This window comes from Lipotes vexillifer, unplaced genomic scaffold (assembly GCF_000442215.2).
Source record: "Lipotes vexillifer unplaced genomic scaffold, Lipotes_vexillifer_v1.1 scaffold1944, whole genome shotgun sequence".
NCBI classification, from domain to species: Eukaryota; Metazoa; Chordata; class Mammalia; order Artiodactyla; family Lipotidae; genus Lipotes; species Lipotes vexillifer.
In genome coordinates, this window is record NW_006785277.1 from 323,561 (window position 1) to 346,870 (window position 23,310).

Consider the following 23,310-nt stretch of genomic DNA (forward strand, 5'->3'; position numbering starts at 1 on the left):
CCCGCCCCGGGGCTGCCAGGGCTCTAGTGGGCGAGGTTGGCGTTCGGAAGATGAGAGTCTGCAGGGTGGACGGTCGGGGGTCCCTTCAAGCAGAGGGTAGGGGGGGGCTTCTGCCTGGTCCGCGAGGACAGTGTGAGAGCAGGAAGCAGGGACCTGGAAGGGGGGGGTGGGCAGCGAGCGGGGGCCCTCCCTCCCCAAGGGCTCCCGGGACTCATTGACCAGTCGGCTTCAAACCTCGGGCACCTTGGATTCCGCCACAGCCGAGACCCAAGAGGGTTCCAAAAGTGTCCCTTGGACAGAAGCACATTTCCCATGCGGCTTTTCTCCCGCGACGCACGGGACCTGGCACGGTTTTGCGCCAACGTTTTCTGCGGGGGTGACCGGCTGTTGAGAGGGCCCGTTTGTTCCCTCGCAGCTCTTCCCTGCGGTGGAGGAGCTCATGCTGCAGCCCCTGTGGGAATCCAGAGACCGCTACGAGGAGCTGAAGCAAATGGACAACGCCATGAAGGAGGTGAGCCGGGCTGCCGCAGGCACGGGGGCCGCGGGGCCCGGCCACACGGCCCGGGGGGCCCTCCAGATAGGAGCTCGTGTGTCCCACGGAGGAGAGGGGTCAGTCCTCGGGGAACTCACGGCATGGAACGCACAGAACCTCGGGCAGAGTCGGTGCCCCGTGGCCGCGATCGCCCACGGGAAATCCAGAGCATCACAGTGCCTCGACTGCCTGCATCCCCTCAGAGCAGCGCCCTGGCCCCGTGCAGGTCCCTCACCTCCTCCCGGGGCTGACCTTATGCAGAGGGAGGGCGGCGGAAGAGATGCTCCCCCTGACACGGGAAAAGCCACCACCACGACCCGGCCACAGGGCTACCACGTGGCAGCGTGGCACCTTGAGGAGGGTCTGGGTCTGGCTCCAGGCTGCTGTTGGGATTGATCCTTTGTCTCAGGGAGGTCCAGTTCATAGGCTCAGAGCTGGGGTAGAGGTTTTCAGAAAAGCCCCAGAAGCTGGTCTGGCCAAGGCAGGACCCCAGTGTGTGCAGATCTGCTTCAGGTCCCCCTGCCTCTTGGGACCCCTGGGACCTGCCCCCGTGACGTCCAGCCACTTGGGTGTGGCCTCCCTTCCATCCACCCTCCCACCCCCTCTCTCTGGGGCCCGTCCCTGCTGCCTCGGGCTTGGTCCCCCTCTGGCCTTGGCCGGTGTCCCCCCGCACCCACCCAAGGGCCCCCTTCTGTGCCATTTGTCCTCACTGCGGGCAGGGCCCCACCCCTCTTTTCAGCCAGGAACTCCCACTGTGCCCCGCTGAGCATCGCTGCGGCTCTCGACCTCCTTCGTGTACAATGCCGCACGCAATATGGTGCTCGGTACATGCGGATGGGTCGATGGGCAAATCCGTGCCGGCAGCCGATTGCTCTACTCGGATTCTTCTCCCAAGAAGTCACAGACGGGGCCTCCCTGGGGGCGCACCGGTTGAGAGTCCGCCTGCCGATGCAGGGGACGCGGGTTCGTGCCCCGGTCCGGGAGGATCCCACATGCCGCGGAGCGGCTGGGCCCGTGAGCCATGGCCGCTGAGCCTGCGCGTCCGGAGCCTGTGCTCCGCAACGGGAGAGGCCGCAACAGTGAGAGGCCCGCGTACTGCAAAATAAAAATAAAAAATAAAAAAAACCCCTCAGCATTCCAGGTGAAGGACTGAAAAAGGGAGTGCTGGGGAACTCACAAGTACTAAGACGTTGTGGAGAGTTAAGAGCTCAGGAATGTAGGGGCTTCCCTGGTAGCGCAGTGGTTGGGAGTCCGCCTGCCGATGCAGGGGACGCGGGTTCGTGCCCCGGTCCGGGAGGATCCCACATGCCGCGGAGCGGCTGGGCCCGTGAGCCATGGCCGCTGAGCCTGCGCGTCCGGAGCCTGTGCTCCGCAACGGGAGAGGCCACAGCAGTGAGAGGCCCGCGTACTGCAAAAAAAAAAAAAAAGTCACAGACGGGTCCTGAAGCTCCAAGAACCTAAGAGCAAATGATGCAGAGAACAGGTGGAAGAGGCGGTGTCCCCCTGCCGAGCCCCCTGACAGGAGGGCTAAAGGGGCCTGACTCCCCAGGGTCAACTGAGAGCCATCGCTGCAAAGGCCTCAGTCTCCACGTCCCAGGCCAGCCGCCTAGAAGGGCCGTTAGGACCCTCCAGTGCCCCCTTCCTGTTCCCAGAGAGAACAGACCCACAAAAGAGGTGAAAGGGCCTCGGACTCTGCACCCGCATCCACCAGTGCGCTGGCACTGCATCTGCGGCCAGCATGAGTGAGAGGACAGTGGCCGTGTGCAGTGAGGCCTCTGACTGCAGGGAAGGTGGCCCCTGCACAGCTGTTGTCCGGGAAGCTCCCCCAGGCTGTAGACCCCAGTCTCCTCCCGCGTCTTAGCATCTGCAGCCCCGGGAAGGTCTTGGGCAGACGAGCAGTCACTCACTCACTGGTTCCTGGAGCTTGATTTTTGCCTTCCGTATCCTCTGTCCTGGTTACAGCAGAAGACTGAGAGTCTGACACCTGAGAGCACCACGTCAAGAGAGAAAAGCAGAGATGGGGGAAAACGTGAAGGTAATGCTGTTCTGAACGATGTCTCAGTGTATATGGTAGTCCAGACTGAAATGGGGACGGCGTGGAAATCTGGGAAGGAAGGAGGGACGGAGGGAAGGAAGGGAGAGAATCTGAATGTGTGAATGTTTTTAAATGAAACGTTCCTTCCTTGCATGTAATCTTTACAATTAGGCTCTGAAAGGAGCCATGCCTTAGAAAAAGATCAATGATTAGCATAGGTACTACTTACAAGGAAAAGCACTTTTTTAAAGCTTTTCAAAAATAAAGTCTTTGCTTATGTCGCTGCAAGCACTTCCTGCGCGCTTGCATTTAGAACAGGTAGAAAGCAAAGCAGCCCATTCGGCCTCCGCGCGGTAAGGTCACACCACACACGTGTATGAGGGTCACTTGGGAGATGCTCGCTTATAGAGCAGTCAGGGTACAGGGCATGAGAACTGGGTTGGTTTCATAGAGGAGAGGTGGGTGCCAGGCCCTGGCATCCAACAATCCTTGTTCTGAGTCCGGGCTTTGCTAATTACAAGCTGAGTGACGTGCACAAGCGTCTCAACCTCTCTGAGCCGCAGAGCCCCAGTCTCTAAACTAGAGGCAATAATCCCATTCCTCTTGCTTTAGTGACTAAATGCGCAGAATGCTGGGAGAGAAGTGCTCATTGCTCGTGTGTGAGCCTGCGACATTTGTGGCATTGCCCGCACATTTCCGATCCCACAGTCACAAACCAGCCGTCTTTTTCCTTTTCCAAGCAGATCATGCCTGAAGAAAGCAGAGTGCTGTGGGCTGCTCTCCTGGACCCTGCCGGCTGGGCTTTGCGGGATCGTCCCTGCAGAGAGAAGTGGTCCTGAGCATCTGCCACCAAGAGATCGTGTTTTCTAAGAACCATTTTGTTCACTGATAACAAAAAAAAAAGGACTTCACGATGCTGTACAGAATTTTTATTTTTAAACTGTCTTCTAAATAATATATTCTTATACAGAAATGGGTACTGTCCTTTTTCTTTGGTAGTGTTGTGTATCCCGGGCTGCTTCTGATAAACCACAGGAATCTCCCCCGCTTCCCACGGGGAGACAAAGGACACTGTGCTTTCCTCACCCGTGTGTCTCAGAGTGATGGCCTGAGTGAAGTGCTGCGTGCCTCCGCGTACTTCAGCATTAAATGTCAGACCGGTGCCCGGAGCGCGGGGCTGTGCGTGTCCTCTGTTTGTGAGCTGCGAGGGGGATGTTGGGGGCTGTGTCCAGGGACGTGAGGCCGGAGGCAGCTCGGTCAGGCTGCAGGCAGCGTGAGCCCAAGAAATCCACGCGGGGTACCAAGCACTGCACGCTGGAGCCCGTTTCCAGCATGGGAGCTCCACGTTTAAGTGGGCAGATGGGCAGAGGAGCCGCGTTTACTCAGCACATTTCAGGGCCCCCGCTTCAGGGGACGAAGCTGTCCTCTTCCTGCCTTTGTTTTAGGGACAAGCACTGGGGACGTCCTGGGTGGCCCTGCGCGCACAAGGGGAGACCGACCCAGCCCCAGGCTATAGCTCACAGTCGGGCTTCACCACGTTGCACACGCCTGAGCTCTCGCCCAGAACCCCCTTCCCGTGTGCGTTTAGACTCCTCAGTGCTTCCCGGGGCTGTGAGCTCCATCTCCGTCCCCCCAAAAGCATCTGCTCTAAAAACTGACTTCAAAGGCCGTCAGCATAATCTGAGCTCTGTGGACATTTCATTTGCACGTTGGTTCAGTTTCCTCGGAGCATCTATTCCCTCTTGGTGAATTCCACAATATTACTTCCCATCTTTGAATAATTCATTTTTGAGCTGTGAAATGTTCCATCTCTCCTTGAATTCAGTTCAATATGGACAGGGGGCTTGGGTTCCGCCTCGCTTATTTTTGTTTTGTTTTTCATTTTCATCTGCTAAAGCCAGTACATACCACAGCTTTGGCTAAAATACAACCCAAACTTAGCACGTGTTTAGATACTGAGGCCTTCAACCTGCACATCATCCTGTACAGACACTTTATCACCCGCCCTCCCAATCGGTGAGGGATGGGCTGAATAGTGTCTTCTGTCTGCTGGGTTACGCCGAATGCCTACCTCACCAAACCCTGCCCCTGATCAATGATTACTGAATTAATTCAGTAATTACAATGATTACTGAATTTAACACTCATGCACACATGCACAAATACACATGCACATACACACACAGTCACAGGTCCACACACGTGTCCACACAGGCATACACATACACATGTACCCACACATGCGTACACACATGCTTACATATACACGCAACCACCCGTAGGTGATACACATGTCGACACACGCACACATACTTACATACACACGTGCAATCACACATATGAAAAGGTGTCCACACACAATGCTTCTGTGCACTGTACACATGATCATAATACACGTGCATACACATACATGAGCATGCAATGATACATAGGCACATGTGTACACACATACTTGTATTGCATATACACATGTATGTGTGTCCACATACACATATACACAATCACACGTGTACATGCATGTATGCACATGCACATACTTATATACGCTTATATAGGCAGTCGCATGTACACGTGTGTGTACACATACACACACACACTAACACACTTCATCTGCATGACTGGGTTAGGTTATACCAAGTCCTGGGACAATGAGATCGACAAACAAGAGGAGAGAGCGTCCTGGCAGCACCTGTGACAGTCCGAGTCCTTGTGAAGCCAGCCTGGTCCCCTTAACGGGTTCCCTTAGAGCATCGGGATCCCACTGAAAGCTGTCTCACACGGGCCGTCCCTCCCTGTGAGCAGCAGAAAAACTGCCAGCCGCCCCGCTGCTGCACAGACCAGCCCCAGAGCCCATGGACAGGGGCCCCATCCAGCCGGGTCAGCCTGCACACACCCGCACCTGGAAGGCCTCCTGCCCTGGGGCACCACACATGCTGGCTGAGTGACCGCGTAGGAAACGGAGGGTGGGGAGGGCGGCCCCCATCGACCTCAGTGTAAAGTCAGAGTGAAGGATAAAAGGCTCAGGGCCGAGCCCCGTGTTGGGAGACCTGCGCGCAGCGGCTACAGCGGGACTCGGCCCCACCTTGCAGCCCGGCCGCGCCTCCATCACCTTGTGTTCATACAAGGGGACAAGACAGCACCCTTTTCTGTGGTTTTTCTCCCCCAAGAACTTCTCTGAGCCGTCAAGGAACGACGCGCACGTGTCAGGCAAAGACTGGATCTCATAAACACCGACAAATCCCCTTCCTAAACGTCATCGTGGGAGCTCAGCTCTGAGGGTACGCTGCCCTGGGAACCCAGCTACGGCCCGCCTCTCCACCGCCGTCAGAAAGGCCGTGCAGCCGCTTGTGATTTCAGCTCTGACCTCGCAGCTAAGAAGGAAGAAAGGAGAGCTTCATCTGTCTAGAGGGTGTGCCCGTGGCCAAATGCCCCTACCCCGCCGTCTCATGCTGCCCGCCGTGCCTCAGACCACGGGCACCTCCCGTGGACCCTCCTCCAGCCATGATTTCTGAGGCCAGCATGACATCTTTAACCAAATCACGCGGGAAAATCAATTCAGTGTGAGAGTTGAACAAACACCACGCACACCAAGTACTTAACCCTGGATAAGCAGGCATCAGTGGGAACTGTCAGCTTGCAGGTCGCTTCCGGCAGAGAACAGCCAGGCGCCACAGAGCTGCCCCACCGAGTCGGGGTGGCAGCAGGAAATGCCGCCTCCATCCTGACCCCAAGGGCAGCAGTGACGCTGGTTCCCTCCCCAACCCAGGAATGGGCCCCAGACAAGAGGCTTCTTTCACACTTACTGCTCCTCCAGTGTTACCGTGAAGGGAGTTTTTTAAATTTAAGTCAAAAGAATTTAACTGTAATCTGTCTGAACGGCAGATAAAATCGTCTCTGCGGATTTGGAGGGGGCCGTTCTCCGCTGGTAGCCGAGAGGGCCCGGTGAGGGTGTTGGGGATTCGAAGTGTCTTCAGGCAGCTTTTCCCCAGCTTCAGGCTGGGCTTCCAACCCGTGCCAGGGGAGATGGAGGGGCAGCGGGTACCACAGTCTCAGGAGCTTGGGGGTGGGTGCCTCAGGTAGGAGCCAGGTCCTGGGGGTTGAGTTCCCTTGTCATGGACAGAATTGTGTCCCCCAAAATGTATACTCAGAAGTCCTCACCCCCAGCACCTCAGAATGTGACTGCGTTTGGAGGTCGGATCTTTAAAGAGGTGATTACATTAAAATAAGGTCGTCGGGGTGGGTCCTAATCCAGAGGGCTGTGTCCATGTAAGAAGAGGAGATGAGGACACAGACGCACACAGAGGGACGCACGTGAGGACACAGGAGGGGACGGCCATCCTCACGCCCAGCAGAGAGCCCTCGGGAGGGACAGGCCTGCAACCCCTTGATCTCGGACTTCTGGCCTCCAGACCGCACGAGAATAAATGTCGGCGGTGCTTTGTTACAGCCGCCCCAGGACCTCACACAGCCTCATCACTGTGTCCAGGGACGGCCAGCATGGGGCCAGCACCGCAGGGTGCTCAGGAGTGAAGCCAGGTCCCCCGCGACACCATGACCTGCAGCCCGGCAGCTGACCCTCCTGTCTCGGGGACTCTGCTTGTCCCGGCGGAGAGGCCTTTCCAGCACCCAGGCCCTCCTCACGGGCATCGCCCTGGGCACACATCCCACGGGAACACCCTACCGGGTTCCCCCAGTGCTCAGGGGCCCTGTGAGCTGGGAGAGAGGCCTGAGGAACGTCGGGACCATCGCCTGAGACGTGAGTGGGCGTGCTGAGAGGAGGGGGCCCTTCGGAGGTGCCCAGACATGAAGGCCACGTCCACCCGGCCGGGCCTTCTCACCCAACGACCGCTGGCTCGGCCGCAGCCAGAGGACCCACACCGAAGCCCAGCCTCAGTTGCTCAGCTGCAGAAGTGGAGTTAGCATTCCGGCTGAAACAGGCGGGCAGTGGGGTGCGGGAATCTTCTGATTTTTCCTGTAGTTTCCAAATTTTCTGCAGTGGCTGGTTTTACTTTTCTAAGTAGAATAAATAAATAAACGTTATTTTATTTTTAAAATGGGACACGGAAAAGGCGTGACTCTCTAGGCGGGAAATGTTGGAGCCCAAGGTGGAAGGTATCGGGGGAAGACGGGCTTTACCAGCCCCAAATCCCCGCACACACGCCCAGGGCCTCGCGGCCCCGTGCCTCTCAACAAGCCCGATTCCAAATAAGGGCCCATCACCACGGTCACAGACGTGCCCAGGGTCTGCAGAGCCAAACCGCAGTTCCTAAACTTCCATATTCATAAGGAGGAAAATATCCCTTCCCGGATCACGTGCCGGCTTTCTTTTGAAACAACATGATGCCCTCCTGCCCAAACTAGTCCCTTTCCCAAAGCATGTGCGTTGGTGCCACTCTGGGTGCCCACCCCGTCGGAGCTCTGGGCCAGTGGGAAAACCATAGAGGATCGTTGGGAAGCCACGGGTCCTGTGCACTGCTTGTGGCGCACGCAGGGTGCCTGGAACCTTCAGAAGGAGGCGAGGGTCACCTCCTGAAAGGCCAGTGGATGGGAGAGGGAGAAGGGAGAGCCGTCCAAGCGGACAGCCCGGTGGGCGGGGCGCTGCAGCCCCCGCTGTGTGCTTTCTGGAGCAAAGAGCCCTGAGTCCTGCTGGCTGACAAACACAGTGAACCAGGCAAAGATCCAAGGAAGCAGCTTGCACACGAGGGGACAGCACAACAGAGGCCTCAAGGCAGGGAGGAGCCCACGGGCTTGGAAGCCCAGGGTGTGCGGGGAGAGGACCAGGTGTCCGGGTGAGGCAGGGGCCTGGGCTGCCGGTGCCCTGGGGCTTGTGGGGAAGGAACGGTCTCTGCCAGGGGTGCAAGCTGGGGCCGCATCATCCAGGGAGAGATGCAGCTGGGGTCTGAGGGACCATTTGGGCCTAAGTCCAGCTGGACTGGCGGTCAGTTGTAAGAAGGGGGCGGTGTCCAGCTGCGAACACCACCGAGTGGACTTGAGGCTGCCTGGGCCCTGCTAAGCATTAACCCTCCTGGCTGCAAGCCTGCCCCATGGCCCCGCTGCTCCTGGTGATTTGGGGTGACTCGCATTGTTTACAAAGGATAGGAGCCCTGCGAAAAATGATTTCCCTAGACCCCATACACCCTGGGGGTGACGCTGGTGACAACCACCCATTAGGGGCTCAGACATTTACCCATTGAAGGAATGAATTAGAGTTTGTGGTCACTAACGTAGAGAATCACTAAGAGGAAAAGTCATCCTGCACAATGTGTGTGTGTGTGTGTGTGTGTGTGTGTGTGTGTGTGCGCACATCTGTGAGCGTACGTGCACCTCACTCCCAGCTGAGAGGAAGGACACTCAAAAGATAGCAAGCAGTGCTTCCCTGGTGGTGCAGTGGTTGAGAGTCCGCCTGCCGATGCAGGGGACACGGGTTCGTGCCCCGGTCCGGGAAGATCCCACATGCCTCAGAATCTGCAGATGATTTAGAGCAGTTTTTGTATATGGAAACAGTTCTGAAATCTGATTCCTTTTAATTTTTTATAATCAGCAGCTATATTTCTAGCTATTGATATATGTTGTTGATCATAACTGCTAAATACTATCCCTTACAATATTCTTCATCATTTAATCTGCCTGTAGTTGTGCTAGTAATCCAATTCAAACCACTCTGGTAAAGGGCCGGGATAGAAAAAAAAAAAAAAAAAAAAAAAGCACGCATCCGTCCTTGGCACGGTTTTCAGACTTGGCAGTGAACAGGGTAAAAATAAGAACATTTGGGCTCCGTTAAGGAACAAAGGGACAGGTGTGAGGAGAGGCGGCAGAGGCAGACACGGTCCCTCACGGGGCAGCGAGACGCGTGTTGAACCTGCAGCATCCCACGATGACTCATGGCCATGAGAACTCTGGACTAATTTCTGCCGTTTTCCTTAAAATTAACTCTGCAAGAAATTCAGAATGTGTTGGACGTGCCGATTAGAATGTAACAGGAGATGTTCAGTGACTGCAGCCGCTGACCGATCTGCCTGTTCTCACCGCCGCTGTGATGTCCAGAGGCACCTGCCCTTACATAGCCCATGTGTGTCCTACAGATGCTAATCGACCCCAGGGCTGCAGTGGGCATCGTGGCACACAGCTCCCACCTCCATGGAAATGCCTGCTGACTGCATGGGCCGAGGATGCCTGCCAGTCTGGTATATGCACCGTGCCGACCACAGTGTACTTGGTTGAGAAGGAACTTGGCAGAAATGTTCATCTGTTTATGTATCACCCTCTCCCTTCGGACAAGCCCATCCATCCTGAATGGAAATTCTGGGAGACTTCCAGAAGCCCAAGCCGGCTCCTCCAGCGGCAGCCCCTGCACTGACGTCCAGGCCAGGCTGCTTCCTTTCCTCCTTTCCCTGCGCTGGTCCAGCTTCGGCCATCAGGACGGGGCGGTGTCTAGAGGCTGCCTGTTCTGCAAAGAATCTGGCAGGACTGGGTTTCAGCCCTTCTGGAATCCCCTTCTCACTGATGGTGTGGACTGCCCGCCTCCTGTACTCGTGTCCTGGGGCTGCTGTGACAAAGTACCCCAAGCTTGGTGGCTTAAAATAAGAGAAATTTATTCTCTCACGGTTCAACAGGCCAGAAGTCCAAAATCAAGGTGTTGTCAGGGCCAAGCGCCCCCTGTAGAATCTAGGGGAGAGTCCTTCCTCAGCTCTTCGCAGCTCTGGCAGCTGCTAGCCACCCCTGGTGGTCCCTGGCTCTTGGGGACATCACATGGCCTTCTCGCCTCGTCTCTGTGCCCCAATTTCCTTCTTATGAGCACACCAGCCACTGGATGACAGCCCAGCCCAATCCAGTGCCCTCACCTTGACTTACGACATCTGCAAAGAGCCCATTTCCAAATAAGGTCACACTCACAGGCACAAGTGGTTACAGTCTTTGGGGGATGGGACACAATTCCACCCCCTACACCCTGGCAGTCTTAGCTTCCCCATCTGTCAATTTCCACCTCTCCGGCTTGTTGTGAGGATTAACTCACTAGTGTGTGCCGAGTGTTCAGCACAGTGTCTGGCACCCAGCTCTCCATCAACATCAGGTACCCTCAGGAGCCTGCCTGCATCTCTCTGTGGGTTAAGGCATCATTGCAGGAGGCCATCAGTGATGTACATCCCCCTAGGCAGGGAGGAGCTCTGTTGTTTGGGGGCGTCTTCTCTTGGCCAGGCTTCCTCAAAGGAGCCAGGTTCTGCAAAAGGCAGGTACCTGGAGGAAAGGAGAATAGCAGGCTCAGGTCAGATGCAGAGGCAGGAATGGCCGGCGGGGTCTCTTTGAGAGCACTGGGCACTGAGCACAGAGTGACTCAACGGGGAGAAATGGTAGAAATGGGACAGAAGGAAAAGGATGGTCTGGATGTAAGAATCCAGGAAAACAAATGATGACCCTCTGCTTGGCCAAACTCAAACCTGAAATGTCGCCTTCAACCACCTGGGTATGAATGGGGAGTGTGTCAGTCAGCTCTTGCTGTGCAACAAACACCCTAAAACTCAGTGACTTGAAACAACAACGTGTATTATTTCTCAGGGTTTCGTGGGCTGACTGGGCAGGATGGTTGGTCTGGCCCAGTTCAGCTGGAGCTAGTTGGTCTACATGGCCTCGCCCACACATCTGGCAGTCTCTGGTGTCAGCTGGAGTTGCAGCCACGCATGTGTCTGTCACCATGTGGCAGGTTAATAAAATGTGGTTTATTCATGTGGTGGCAAAATGGTCCCAGCAGCAAGAAAGCATAAGCCCCCGGGGCCCAGGCACTTTTCAAGTCTGATCAAGTACCACAGTCACTGTGTCCCATCCGCCACAGCAAGCCCCTTGGCCAAGCCTAGATTTAAGGGTTGGAAAATAGGCCCCACTTCACGACAGACAGAGCTGCAAAGAACGTACAGCCATTTGCCGTCTACGAGAGTGGGTATGACCGTGGTGTAAAACACAGCTGGCATCGTTCTCCAGTCTCTTCTCAACGCCCGTTTCCTCCCTGACCTCCAAGCCCCCCAGCCCGTTAGTTTTTCTAACCCGCCCAAAGTTACTTGATTTCGGATGTGAAGGCACAAGGCCAACCCTATGGAGAGCAGCTGAGAAGTTATCTTCAGGTCCCGGTGCTGTGATCCTAGAACGCCCATTGAAGGGCTTCAACCTATAAAGCTCTCGAAAGCTTCCCCAAGGTCATTGGAGCGACTGCCGCAGGCCCACTGTGGGCTCTGTTATCAGCACCCTCACCCCCAGTACTGATGGGTCTGCTTGTCTCAACCACGGGAATCAGGTAAGAATCACACCCAGCTGGCCAAGCCTCGTGAGCAGACAAAGGAAGACTTTCCTACGTCTGGTATTATTTCGCCTCACCAGATTTTATACATGCTTATTTACTGTACCTAGCCATCAGAGGCATCTAATTAAAGTGTAAAGAATTTTTAGACATTATCCTTGCAGCAGAAGCATGTAATTAAGGGATTCTTAAAAATGAGTGCAAGGTTTTATTCTGAGCCCCTAAGTGCTCACAGAAACTGTCATATTTGGCCTTTCAAATGGCTGGTGGGTGGGGGGTCATTCCATTTTCTGAGAAGTTCAAAGATTTGGTGTTTTCAGGCAACTGTAAGGCAGGCGGATAACAGTGTCTTACGAGTGGGAGAAGCTTCACATAAACCAGGAAACATCCATAGGATGTGACACGCTGCAACCACAACAACCGTGTGTTTCCAGGGCATTTAATTTCATTGGAAAGTGTTCCTTAAATAATGTTAGATTGGGCAAGGCGGATACAAATGGTTTGTTCTTTACGACCCTGATTTTGTTGAAGAAAAATGTTAACAGGTATTTCACAGGTTATTCCTGGGTGAAATTACAAGTGTTTTTCCAGCACACTTTCCTCAATTCCTATAGTGAACGGGTATCACTTTTTCATCAGCAGATGGCCATGAACAATATTATATTCTGACGAGGTAGCTTGGCCAGAAAAGCGACACCAATAACCGAGGCTCAGAGGCTGGACGGGTGGCAGATGAGAAGTTGGGAATATTGGACCACAGCCCCTGTACATAGCGCCCTAGCTGCTCTGACGAACACATCTCTAAGCCTCCAAGTAGGTGATAATGGTTTTCTTTGTATTTATTGTCAGAGATACCCTACCCCCATAAAGGTAAAAGCAGCCATGCTCTTGAGTCATCGGTAGCCCCGCCGTGGGGACCCCGGGGGCTCTGGGGTCCTAATGCTCCCCACTGGGACTGCAGACATGGGGGCTCCCTCAGGGCTCCCTGAATGAGACGGTGATTAGGGAGTGGGTGTTCAGGGCTAAATTCGATTGGCAATTGCTGGTGTATAAGGTGTTTAATTACCCAGAATCAATCATGCAACTTGAACCGAGTGAGGGAAGTGTGGAGTTTGTGGAAATAAGCATGGTGGTTGAGTTTATTAACTAACTGCCTTATGTTTTCATTCTCTTGGACACACTGGAAATCTAACCTTGCCCATAACCTTGCGAGCCTCCAGGGCACCTGCCTGATACGAGCAAATGTGTCAGACCCCGCATTCCACCAGGGACCTCCAGGTCAGGTCACGTCGGCACATTCATTAGAATTGCAAAAAAACCCCATAAGCATTAGGAACCTTTTTTAAAAACCTCGATCTCATTCTCTCTCATTCACCACATGAATAAGCTAAGCTAATCTCTGACAAGTGAGCTGCCCTCACTGGCATCTGAAGAAAACACCTGAGCGCACTGGGGTGAGTGAGGATGGGCGCCCAGAAATGCAAGGGAGGCAGATTCTCTGCCTTCCTGATGGTACCCAGCCTAGCGAGCAAGGTGCTCAAGGATGCTTGATGAACATATGAGTGAGTGAGTGAAGAAAGAACAGTTAAAAGGCAGGTACTTGGAATGTGGTTTATGCCGCTAACCTAGTGGAATCATTGGGTCTACTGCTCAAGTTTTCAGCTGAAAGGGTTGCTAGCATTGCATTCAAATTGACTTCAAGGAAGCTTGGAAGAGTGAACGAGAAGGGAAATGCACGGGTCTCCCCACAGGTCAGACCACGCATTTCTGATAGGATTTCACAAAAGCCCCTGGGAAAAAACTGGCGGCATTTTCTCCATCCTCTGTGACGAGCCACTGTCCACCACTTCAGCTAAATAGATTCTCCAAGTGTTTGTCTTTAGGAAAAATACGTCTGCTTTTGTTCAGAAATGAAGGGGCATAAAGAAGGCACGTGTGATTGCAGAAAGACCAAAAAGGGTATTTTTCTCCTGTTTATAAAGGGAGATTTTTCTCCTGTTGTTATAAAGGGTATTTTTCTCCTGTTATAAAGCTGCAAAAGCAGTCAGGCCGCCACCCTTGTATAGCTGTTACCCGCCTGCTGATGAATGAGGGGCCGCGAGGTCAAGCAGCCCCTGGGGAGAGGGGCGAGAGAACGTTAACCCACGAGGTCTGCGATTCTTCATTTATTAGCCGTGTCGTCCTCGCTGACCGCAGCCTGGCCTGTGAGTCACCGTTTATCACCTGCTGCGCCCACAGGCGGATGGGCAATACCTCGAGCTGCCGGTGCAGTTGGTCACTTGCAACAGGTGCTTCGTCCCGGGCAGCTGAAGGGAGCCCCCAACTCAAGGCGAGGCACCTGGGTCTGATCCTTCCTGGGTCCAGGTGAGGTTATGCACACAGCACCGTAGCTCTCGGGGCCTCCACGGCGTGGGCCCCTCCCAGCGCCTCCAGCAGGATCTTCTGTGCTTCCTTTAAATTCCCCACAAGGAGACCCTCGTCATCACAGCCGGGGCGGGGCAGGGTGTGGGTCACTCAGTGACCCACCAGTCCACAGGCTGCATCCAATGCATCCAAACCCCCAGGACACTTTCCAGCTCAGGGCCCGCACCCACCCTGGGACACCCACCAAGCCCACAGCCTGCCCCGCCCCCCATTCCCACATCTCGGGAGGCATCATTCAAAGCCAACAAGTGAACTGTTTTCTCTGCAGGGAGGCTTGTCTGGCTTCAGGCTGATCCGGCCTGAACTGATGAGGGCCCCACTGGATCAGCAGGTGTCTGGAGACGCCAAAGGGATCCAGAAGAGGTCTGCCTCACAGAGAGAGTTCTCCCAGCACTGGGATGCTCAGGAACCACGTGGGCTCCGTGAAATTAGCTTCTCTTTGATCTTATAACCAAGAAAAACGATCTCTTTTTTTTTTTCGCCATGCCACACAGCTTGTGGAACCTTAGTTCCCCAACCAGAGACTGAACCCGGGCCCTCGGCAGTGAAAGCGCTGAGTCCTAATCTCTGGACCACCAGGGAATTCCCCAAATGATCATTTTTAAATTAAACTTTTTATTTTGAGGTAATTGTAGGTTCCCCTGCTGTTGTAAGAAAGAACACAGAAGGATCCCATGTGGACTTACCCAGATTCCCCCCGCCACAGTAACACCTTACAGAACTCTGTACCGAATCACCACCGAGCTGTTGACTAATGCAGTCCGGACACAGAATATTCCATTCCCACAAGGAGCCCTCTGCTGCCCTTTTATAGCCTCCCCCTCTTTCCTTCCACCCCACCCCCTCCTTAACCCCTGACAATCACTAGTCTGTCCCCCATCTCTAAAAGTGTGCCATTTCATGGATGTTCTATAAACGGAATCGCACAGCACGTGAACTTTGGAGTTATTTAATCCAGCACCATATTCTCCGGAGGGTCATCCAGGTCCTTGTGTGCCTCAGGAATTTGTTCCTCTTTATGGTTGAGTAGTGCCCCACGGTTGGATGGGTCACAGTTTGTTTACCTGCTCACCTCTCGTAGGGCATCTGGGCTGATTCCAGTTTTTGGCTGTTACGAATAAAGCTGCTACATATATTCACCAACAGGTTTTGCGTGAGTCTGATGTTTCACCTCTCTGGGATGAATGCCCAGGAGTGTATTTATTAGGTCATATGCCAGGGTTCGCTTGCTTTTATAAGAAACAGTCAAGCCGTTTTCCAGAATGGCTATACCTATACTTTCCCATTAGCGATGTCCAAGTGATCCAGTTTCTCCACACTTTCTTTAGTATTTGGTATTGTCACTGTTTTATTTTACTTCAGTGAGAGCCCATTGTAGCTCTAATTTGCATGCCCATGATGGCTAAGGTGTTGCACATCTGAAAAGATGTGCTCTATAGATGCTCATTGGTAAAATGTGTGCCCATGTCTTTCGCTCACTTTCAAATCTGTTTGGGGATTGTTGTTGTTTCATTGTTTTATTTTTTATTGGAGTCTAGTTGATTTACAATGTTGTGTTAGATTCAGGTGTACAGCAAAGTGAATCAGTTATACAAATATTGATACATATATCCACCCTTATTTTTTTTTTTAAGATTCTTTTTCTATATAGGCCATTACAGAGTATTGAGTGGCATTCCCTGTGCTTGTCTGACTGTTTTTGGTGTTGAGTTTGGGAAGTCCTTTGTATATTCTAGATACTAGTCTTCTGTCAGATATGCGGTTTACAAACATTCTCGCCCAGTCTGCTGCTTTGTCTTTTCATCCTAACAGCATCTTTCACAGAACAAACATTTTTAATTCTGATGAAGTCCAATTTATCAACATTTCCTTCTGCCAATCTCGCTTTTGACATCAATTCTAGGAACTCTCTGCCTAGCCCTAAATCCTGAAGGTTTTCTTCTGTTTTTTCTCTAAGAGTCTTATAGTTTTACATTTTAATCCGTGGTCCATTTTGAGTTAACCTTTATATGAAGTGTGAGGCTTAGGTTGAGGTTTTTTTTCCCCTGTGGATGCCCAGCACCCTTTGTTGACAAGGCTGTCCTCCTCCATGGAATAGCTTTTGCACTATTGTCAAAAATCAGTTCGGCATATTTGTGTGGGTCTACTTCTGGGTTCTCCGCTCTGTTCCACTGATCTCTGTGTCTATCCCTCCACCAATACCACAGTCTCAATATAATAAGCCTTAAAATCAGATAGACTGATTCCTCTCAATTTATATTTCTTCAAAAATATTTAGGAGTTTTTTTTTTACCTTACCATATAAATTTTAGAATAATCTTTTCTGTGTCTATAAAATATTGCTCAGATTTTGATAGGAATTGCATTAAACATGTTTTTCAATTTGGGGAGAACCGACATCTTTACTTTGTAGCTCACCTCCTGCAGGCCTTGGTGTGGGGCATTGGACCATCTGGTCAGGAGCCTGGCGAGTTTGGGTTGTTGTTGCCATGGTTATCTCAGCGCTACACTGATTTCCTGGCCCAGGAAGTTCCGTCTACTTGTTCTCCTGATTACTGAGAAAGCAGCACAGAAATCTCCAGGTGTAACCGTGATTAGGTTATTTCAGTTCTTTCAGGTTTTTCTTCATGTATTTTGAAGCTCTGTTATTAGGACGTACACAGTTAGGACTGTGATGTTTTCCTGATAGTCTGACCCCTTCATCTTTATGTAATGTCCTTCTTTATCTCTAGTAACAATTCTTGTACTGAAATCGACTTTGTCTGATATTAATATCGACACACCAGCACTTTTTTCCATCTGTGTCTGCACAGTATATGTTTTTCCATCCTTTTAATCTGTCTTTATACTTAAAATGGCTTCTTCTAGACAGTATATAGAGAATAGTATTCATAACACATGAAACAAAATATTTTTTTAAAGAGGCAGAATTTTTTAAAAAGCAAACAAAAATTTTAGATCTATTTGTTATGATTCATTGAAATAAAAAATTAACACAATGATTATACAGTAGACCAGATACACCTGAAGAGAGAATTAATGAACTGGAAGCTTGACCTGTAACACAAGCAGATAAAGGCTGAAAAATATTAAAGAAAACTTCAGACAAGGAAGATAGAATGAGACACTGTAATAGATATTTTCTAAGAAGGACAGAATAGAAGGCATGGAAGAGGCAATATTCAAAGATAAGAGAATTTTCCAGACTTGAAAACAATGTACAAAACTGTGCTTTTGGGCTTCCCTGGTGGCACAGTGGTTGAGAATCTGCCTGCTAATGCAGGGGACACGGGTTCGAGCCCTGGTCTGGGAGGATCCCACATGCCGCGGAGCAACTAGGCCCCTGAGCCACAACTACTGAGCCTGCGCATCTGGAGCCTGTGCTCCGCAACAAGAGAGGCCGCGGTAGTGAGAGGCCCGCGCACCGCGATGAAGAGTGGCCCCCACTCGCCACAACTAGAGAAAGCCCTCGCACAGAAACGAAGACCCAACACAGCAAAAATTAATTAATTAATTACTGAACTCCTACCCCCAACATCTTCTTAAAAAAAAAACAAAAGAAAACCTGCTTTTGTGGGATATTGCGTTTCAAGCCGGTTATAAATAAGAGTGGTTTAAAGATGATAGAGACTGGTTTTCTGTCACGTTAAGACGTCTGGAGATCAGCAGTTGCGGGTCAAATGTGAAATAAGCCTCTTGCCGGCCTCACAACTCCTCAAGGACCCAGGAGTGTCTCTTTGAAATGCAATCACCGAGGAGGTTAATACCCCATCTCCCAGTTTCCTAGGAGGAGAGATGTGGCCAAACTTCAGCTGGCACCCAACTCCATGACACAAACCCCACCTCCAGTCATAGAGGTAGAAATTGAGCAGTTTCATCCCAGAAATGTGAATATAATGGGTTACAGTTACTTAGCTACATACAAAAGAAAGATTCCTGCCTGTGCAGTCTCTGTAACAGACTATCTGGGATGCACATCACATTGTAGCTAAATGCTTGTTCAATAATAAAATCGCTTTCTTTTTCTCCTACCTTTATGGAGATGGTTTCTGGATTGGGAGGAGACTTTGTCTTTCTCTCTATTTCCCCAGCATAGTTCTGAGCTAGTACAAACCCACTCAAATGAGAAAGCGAAGGCTATTTATTCAGAGCTGGCTGTAGCAAGGGGGTCAGAACTCCCAGGCAGGTAGAGGTGGGGGAAAGCTTCACAGCGGAGAAAACGCAAGGCTCCAGGTGTGCCCTGATGGGGGCTGTTGGTGTGGGAAGCTGTAGGCAGGCTCACTAGAAGTGGGGGTCCTATGTGATTCTTCAGGGGTGCATATTTGGCTTTCTCTGGTTGGTCCCAGGTTGCAAAAGCAGGATCAAAATTTAGGGAAGCTGTCAGTTATTAATCAAGTCCTGGACATTTTGGGCCAATTGTTGCAAGGGTTATTATTTGGCTTCCTGAACCATTTACTAGAGATAGCAGTCTGAATTCATACATGTCTGACTTACAGGAGTCTGGCCGTAAGACAAAGGGTTGGTTTCCTCTACAGGTCCCTACAGTTTGTGGGTCAGCATTCTTTTTTTATATATGATCTGGCCGTTGTCCACTTATACATTTAGTCTCTCAGCATTCGTCATCAAGGTCACCTCACAGTCCCAAGATGGCCACAGTAGACCCAGCCATTGTGACTGCATTCCAGGCAGAAAGAAGGTAAGCAGAAAGGCAAAGAATATGCCCTCCCAGGTAAGGCCCTTTGCAGGACGTTTTGTTATGAGGTTCCTCCCAAATACATTTGCTTGGATTTTTCCAGTCCTCCCTACATTGAGGGAGGCAGGGAAATGTGATTGTTTACCAGGCATAAGGGTGCTCCTCCAAAAGGAGACCTTGTGCTAAAGGAAAAAAAACGGAGAGCGGATACAGAACAGGCAAGCGACAACCTCTTTCATACCTTCAGATTGAAAAAATGGAAGAATAAATCCATCTAAAAAACATATTTATGAAAAATGCATCACTGAGCATAGTCTTGAATGTATTCTTCAATAGGAAATATTTGTTTTATGACAATTATTTCATGTTAACAAAGAGCTGGTTGATCAGAACTCTTCATAGTCGAGGTCACAGGCTTAAAACATACTCCCCGTTGCCTTCTCAAAAGGCCCCTTTCTACATCCCTCCATCCCCGGGGCTCTGAGGCAGAGACAGAAGAACCGTCTGAATATGCTGATATGAACACAAATTGAAAACTGCTCAACTACAACGGATTAGTTCAAAGAAACCATAAATTCAGGGAACCGGTCATTCGGCAAATTGGCTCTTAAGAGAATTGGCTTTTAGCAATTGCCGGAGAGCGAAGCGCGAGTTCACCCAGAAGAGCCCACCGTGATGGGTGGGGTGGGGGGGAGTTGTCTGTCAAAGGCTCCCAGGGGCTTTCCTGCAGCTTGGAGGGTCCTCCCCATGCTCAGGGGAGGTCCCAAGGGCTGGAAAGTTGACTCCACTGCAAGGCAATCACTCCCTCTGAAGTGGGTAATTTATGTCCTCTGGAAGCAAGGATATGAAATTCAAGCTGAAAAATCTGAGCTCAGGAGAGAGATCAAATTCTGAAGAAATGCAAGGAAATGAGTCCTTTGCACATTTGAGACCGAGCGTGCTTTTAAGACGGGGCCCCTTGGCAGCCAGGAAAGCAGGACAAGCCTCGCTGGGGAGGACACCGTCACAGGAGGAAATGGGCCAAAACAGGGGGCATCACAGCCTCCCCTGCGGCTCCCCGGGGAAGGCAGCTTTCCAGCCAATGCAACCAAAGTTCTCAGGACACGAGAGCGACCCTTATGTGCCTTTCCCTCCCCTGCGAAGGGTCCAGATGCTGCAAATACCCACGTGCACGTAAACACACACACACGTATGCGTGCACCCACCCACAGGCGTACATGTGCCCGGACACAGGCGTACATGTGCCCGGACACACGCACACGTACGCCGCGCTTGCCTGTCCTTCCCTGGGGTTTTCAATTTTCTCGGCTGCTAGGAATGGATTAGGAGGGGCTTTCCATTTCTGCTCGGTGTGACCTGCCCTGCACTTTCCTCAGCTGCAGTGCCATCTGCACAGCCTGTCCCTCCCAGATGAGGTGCAGTTTCCCACCTGACTCGGAGAACACGCAGGGTCCTCCTGCCACCAAGTCTCGCACAGAAAAACTTTTTTTCAATTCCTCCATCAGAAATGTATTTTTTTCCATTAAGGAGTTGTCCATCATTAAAATGCAAAATGGGAAGCAGGAGGACGTTTCGAGCGGTAACTTCCAATCTACAAAGAAACAAATCTAAAGTGCTTTATAATCCTGGGAAAGCAGGGAGAATGGAGAACCTCAGGGGGAAAAGGAAAGTCTTGTCTGGTCCTGCTTTGATTGAAGGGTTGGAAGCAAGAATATTTAGAAGGCAAAATAGGAAATTCATGGATTGGAAGCTTTCTAAGGGTAAAAAAAAAAAAAAAATGTTGATGAGTTGATGCATCACTGACAATTCAGTGGGGATTAGTCCTCTGATCACACCTGACTGCACTCAACAAGAGGGGGATTTGGAAGGAAGAGATCCCATTATTGTGCAGCCTGGAAAGGGCCAGAAAGCACGTTTCTTCGAGTGCCCCTGTGGGGATTTTATTGGGAAACCGCTGGCTCGCTGTGAGGATGGGCCTCGGGGTGGTGATAAGGAGCGTGCTTGCATGGAAGGTGGCGAAGATGGGCTCCCGTGGCACCAGCCACAGGCTTTCCGATGCCCAGTCGGCCATGGGGCGGCAATTTCCGCTAGACCAGCAGGGACCATGGGCTTTGTCTCAGAAGCCAGGCAGCCAGGTCCAAATTCAGGATGGATTATTGCTAGCCTCTGGGGCCTCAGCTGCCCTGCTTTAAAGGAGGGGTCAGCATGACATTCATCTGGTCGTGAGGATTAAATATGAGTTCATAGGGCTTCCCTGGTGGCGCAGTGGTTGGGAGTCCGCCTGCCGGTGCAGGGGATACGGGTTCGTGCCCCGGTCCGGGAGGATCCCGCGTGCCGCGGAGCGGCTGGGCCCGTGGGCCATGGCCGCTGAGCCTGCGCGTCCGGAGCCTGTGCTCTGCAGCGGGAGAGGCCACAGCAGTGAGAGGCCCGCGTACAGCAACTAAAAGGAGTAGGCTGCCATTGAACAGACCCCCTCCTGGCCATGAGAAGTCCATCCAAGGCTGTCAGGGGGAGACGCATATGAGTTCATAAAACCCCACTGAAGGAGTTCAAAGAGTTCCAGGTTGAACCCATCCACACACCAGAAGGTGATGTGCCTCAGCTCCATGGGGGCAGAAGCTCCTGTGCTCAGGACCCCTCTGGACCTTGCCCTGGCTGCCTCGTCATCCGGCTGTTCATCTGCATCCCTTATGATAAATTGGCAAATGTAAGTAAAGTGTTTCCCTGAGTCCCGTGAACTGTCCTTGCAAATTATCAAACTTCAAAAGGGGGGTTGCGGGACCCCCTGATTTGTAGCCAAGCCAGACAAGGTTGCGGGACCTGGGGACCCACTCCTTGGGGTCCGCATCCACAGTGGGGGCCGTCTCGTGGGGCTGAGCCCTCAGCCTGTGAGATCTGCACTAACACTGGATACCTAGCATCAGGACTGAGTTGAATTACAGGACAGCTGGTGTCAGAGTTGGAAAACCGGTTGGAGTGGGGAATAAACCCACACATTCGGTGTCAGAGTGAAGAGTACTGAGTTGAAAAGAGAAGTTTCCTTTTACGTAGAGACTGAAAGCAGCCTGGTGGTTGCCAGGGGCTGGGGGTTTGGGGACGGGGAGTGACTGCTTAGGGGGTGTGAGGGTCTCTTTTGGGTGATGAAATATTTGGAACTAGAGGAGGTGGCGATTGCTCAGCACTGTGAATGTACTAAATGTCACTGAATTGTACTCTTTCAAATGGTTAATGAATATATATATATTTTTAATGAGTCGTGGTCTCTGCTCTCAAGACTCAATCTAACTGAGAAGAAAAAGCATAGATTCATCACAGTTTGTCACTGCAGGAAGCAAGGGGGAGGAACACCAATTCCAGCCCATTCTCAGCTGCAACCTCCATCCCTCCTCTTGACCCGACCTCCCCCATCACTTGGTCCTAAGAGTAACCTAGAACAGAACATTGCGAGGTGCCCACAGAGCTTCCCAGGCAATAACCCCCCTCACCCTGACTCACCCCTTCCCGACACCTGCTTGCAGATATGTTGTTCCTCATTTTCTGGATTAAGATTTTTTTTATTCCATTTTTTTCTCTCTGCTCTTTAAGAGTTACGTACTTACTCTATGTCTAGCCTTTCAGTGGCGCCATTATGTTTTTAACTGTATGCTCAGATTAACGAAATCTAAAGTGACTAACTGCCCTCCTGCAAAATGCAAACATCTCAGGATCTTTCGCTCCGATTGCCCCTTTCGTTTGCGTGTCATTTTTGCCCAGTGTTTTGGGGTCTACCTGTGTGCTTTAACAGCCCAAAGTAGACTTTGACCATTATCGTTATTTTTCAAAGTCAATACTTGTGTATATTTACCAAATCCTCTGCTCACTTCTGTATCTGGCTGTCTAGCTCCTTTCATGGTAAACTCCCTTTGTTTGCTCTTGTTTGAACATGTCTTTGTTTCCTGCAAGTTTGTGAAGGATAATTTAGCCAAGTGTACAGTCCTAGGTTGGCAGTTACTTCCTTTTCTCAGCACTTTGTTCTGCTACGTTCTCGCCATATACGTTGCTGTTGAGATGTCCGCTGTTAGACCATCACCATCCAGGTTATTTAGCTTTTCTCTCGGCGTGCTTTAAGACTGGTACATGGGTGAAGTGGGAAAGCCACAGAGGAGTGAGGCAGAGATCAGGCAAGAGACGTTTAAGATGAACACAAGGGCTTCCCTGGTGGCGCAGTGGTTGAAAGTCCGCCTGCCGATGCAGGGGACATGGGTTCGTGCCCCGGTCCGGGAAGATCCCACGTGCCGCGGAGCGGCTGGGCCCGTGAGCCATGGCCACTGAGCCCGCGCGTCCGGAGCCTGTGCTCCGCA

The 23,310-nt window shown here is 51.7% G+C and overlaps 1 protein-coding gene across 1 annotated transcript in view; it reads left to right on the top strand.

Annotated features, from left to right (window-relative positions):
* The window catches only part of PDE9A (phosphodiesterase 9A), a gene marked incomplete at its 3' end in the record, with an annotated part of 128,989 nt that overhangs the window by 99,707 nt on the left and 5,972 nt on the right, over positions 1-23,310 (top strand). Inside the window, exons 17-18 of the mRNA XM_007457359.1 lie at positions 416-511; positions 2,498-2,567. Of these exons, the coding sequence (XP_007457421.1) occupies positions 416-511; positions 2,498-2,567 (166 nt within the window). The remainder of the gene's footprint in view (positions 1-415; positions 512-2,497; positions 2,568-23,310) is intronic.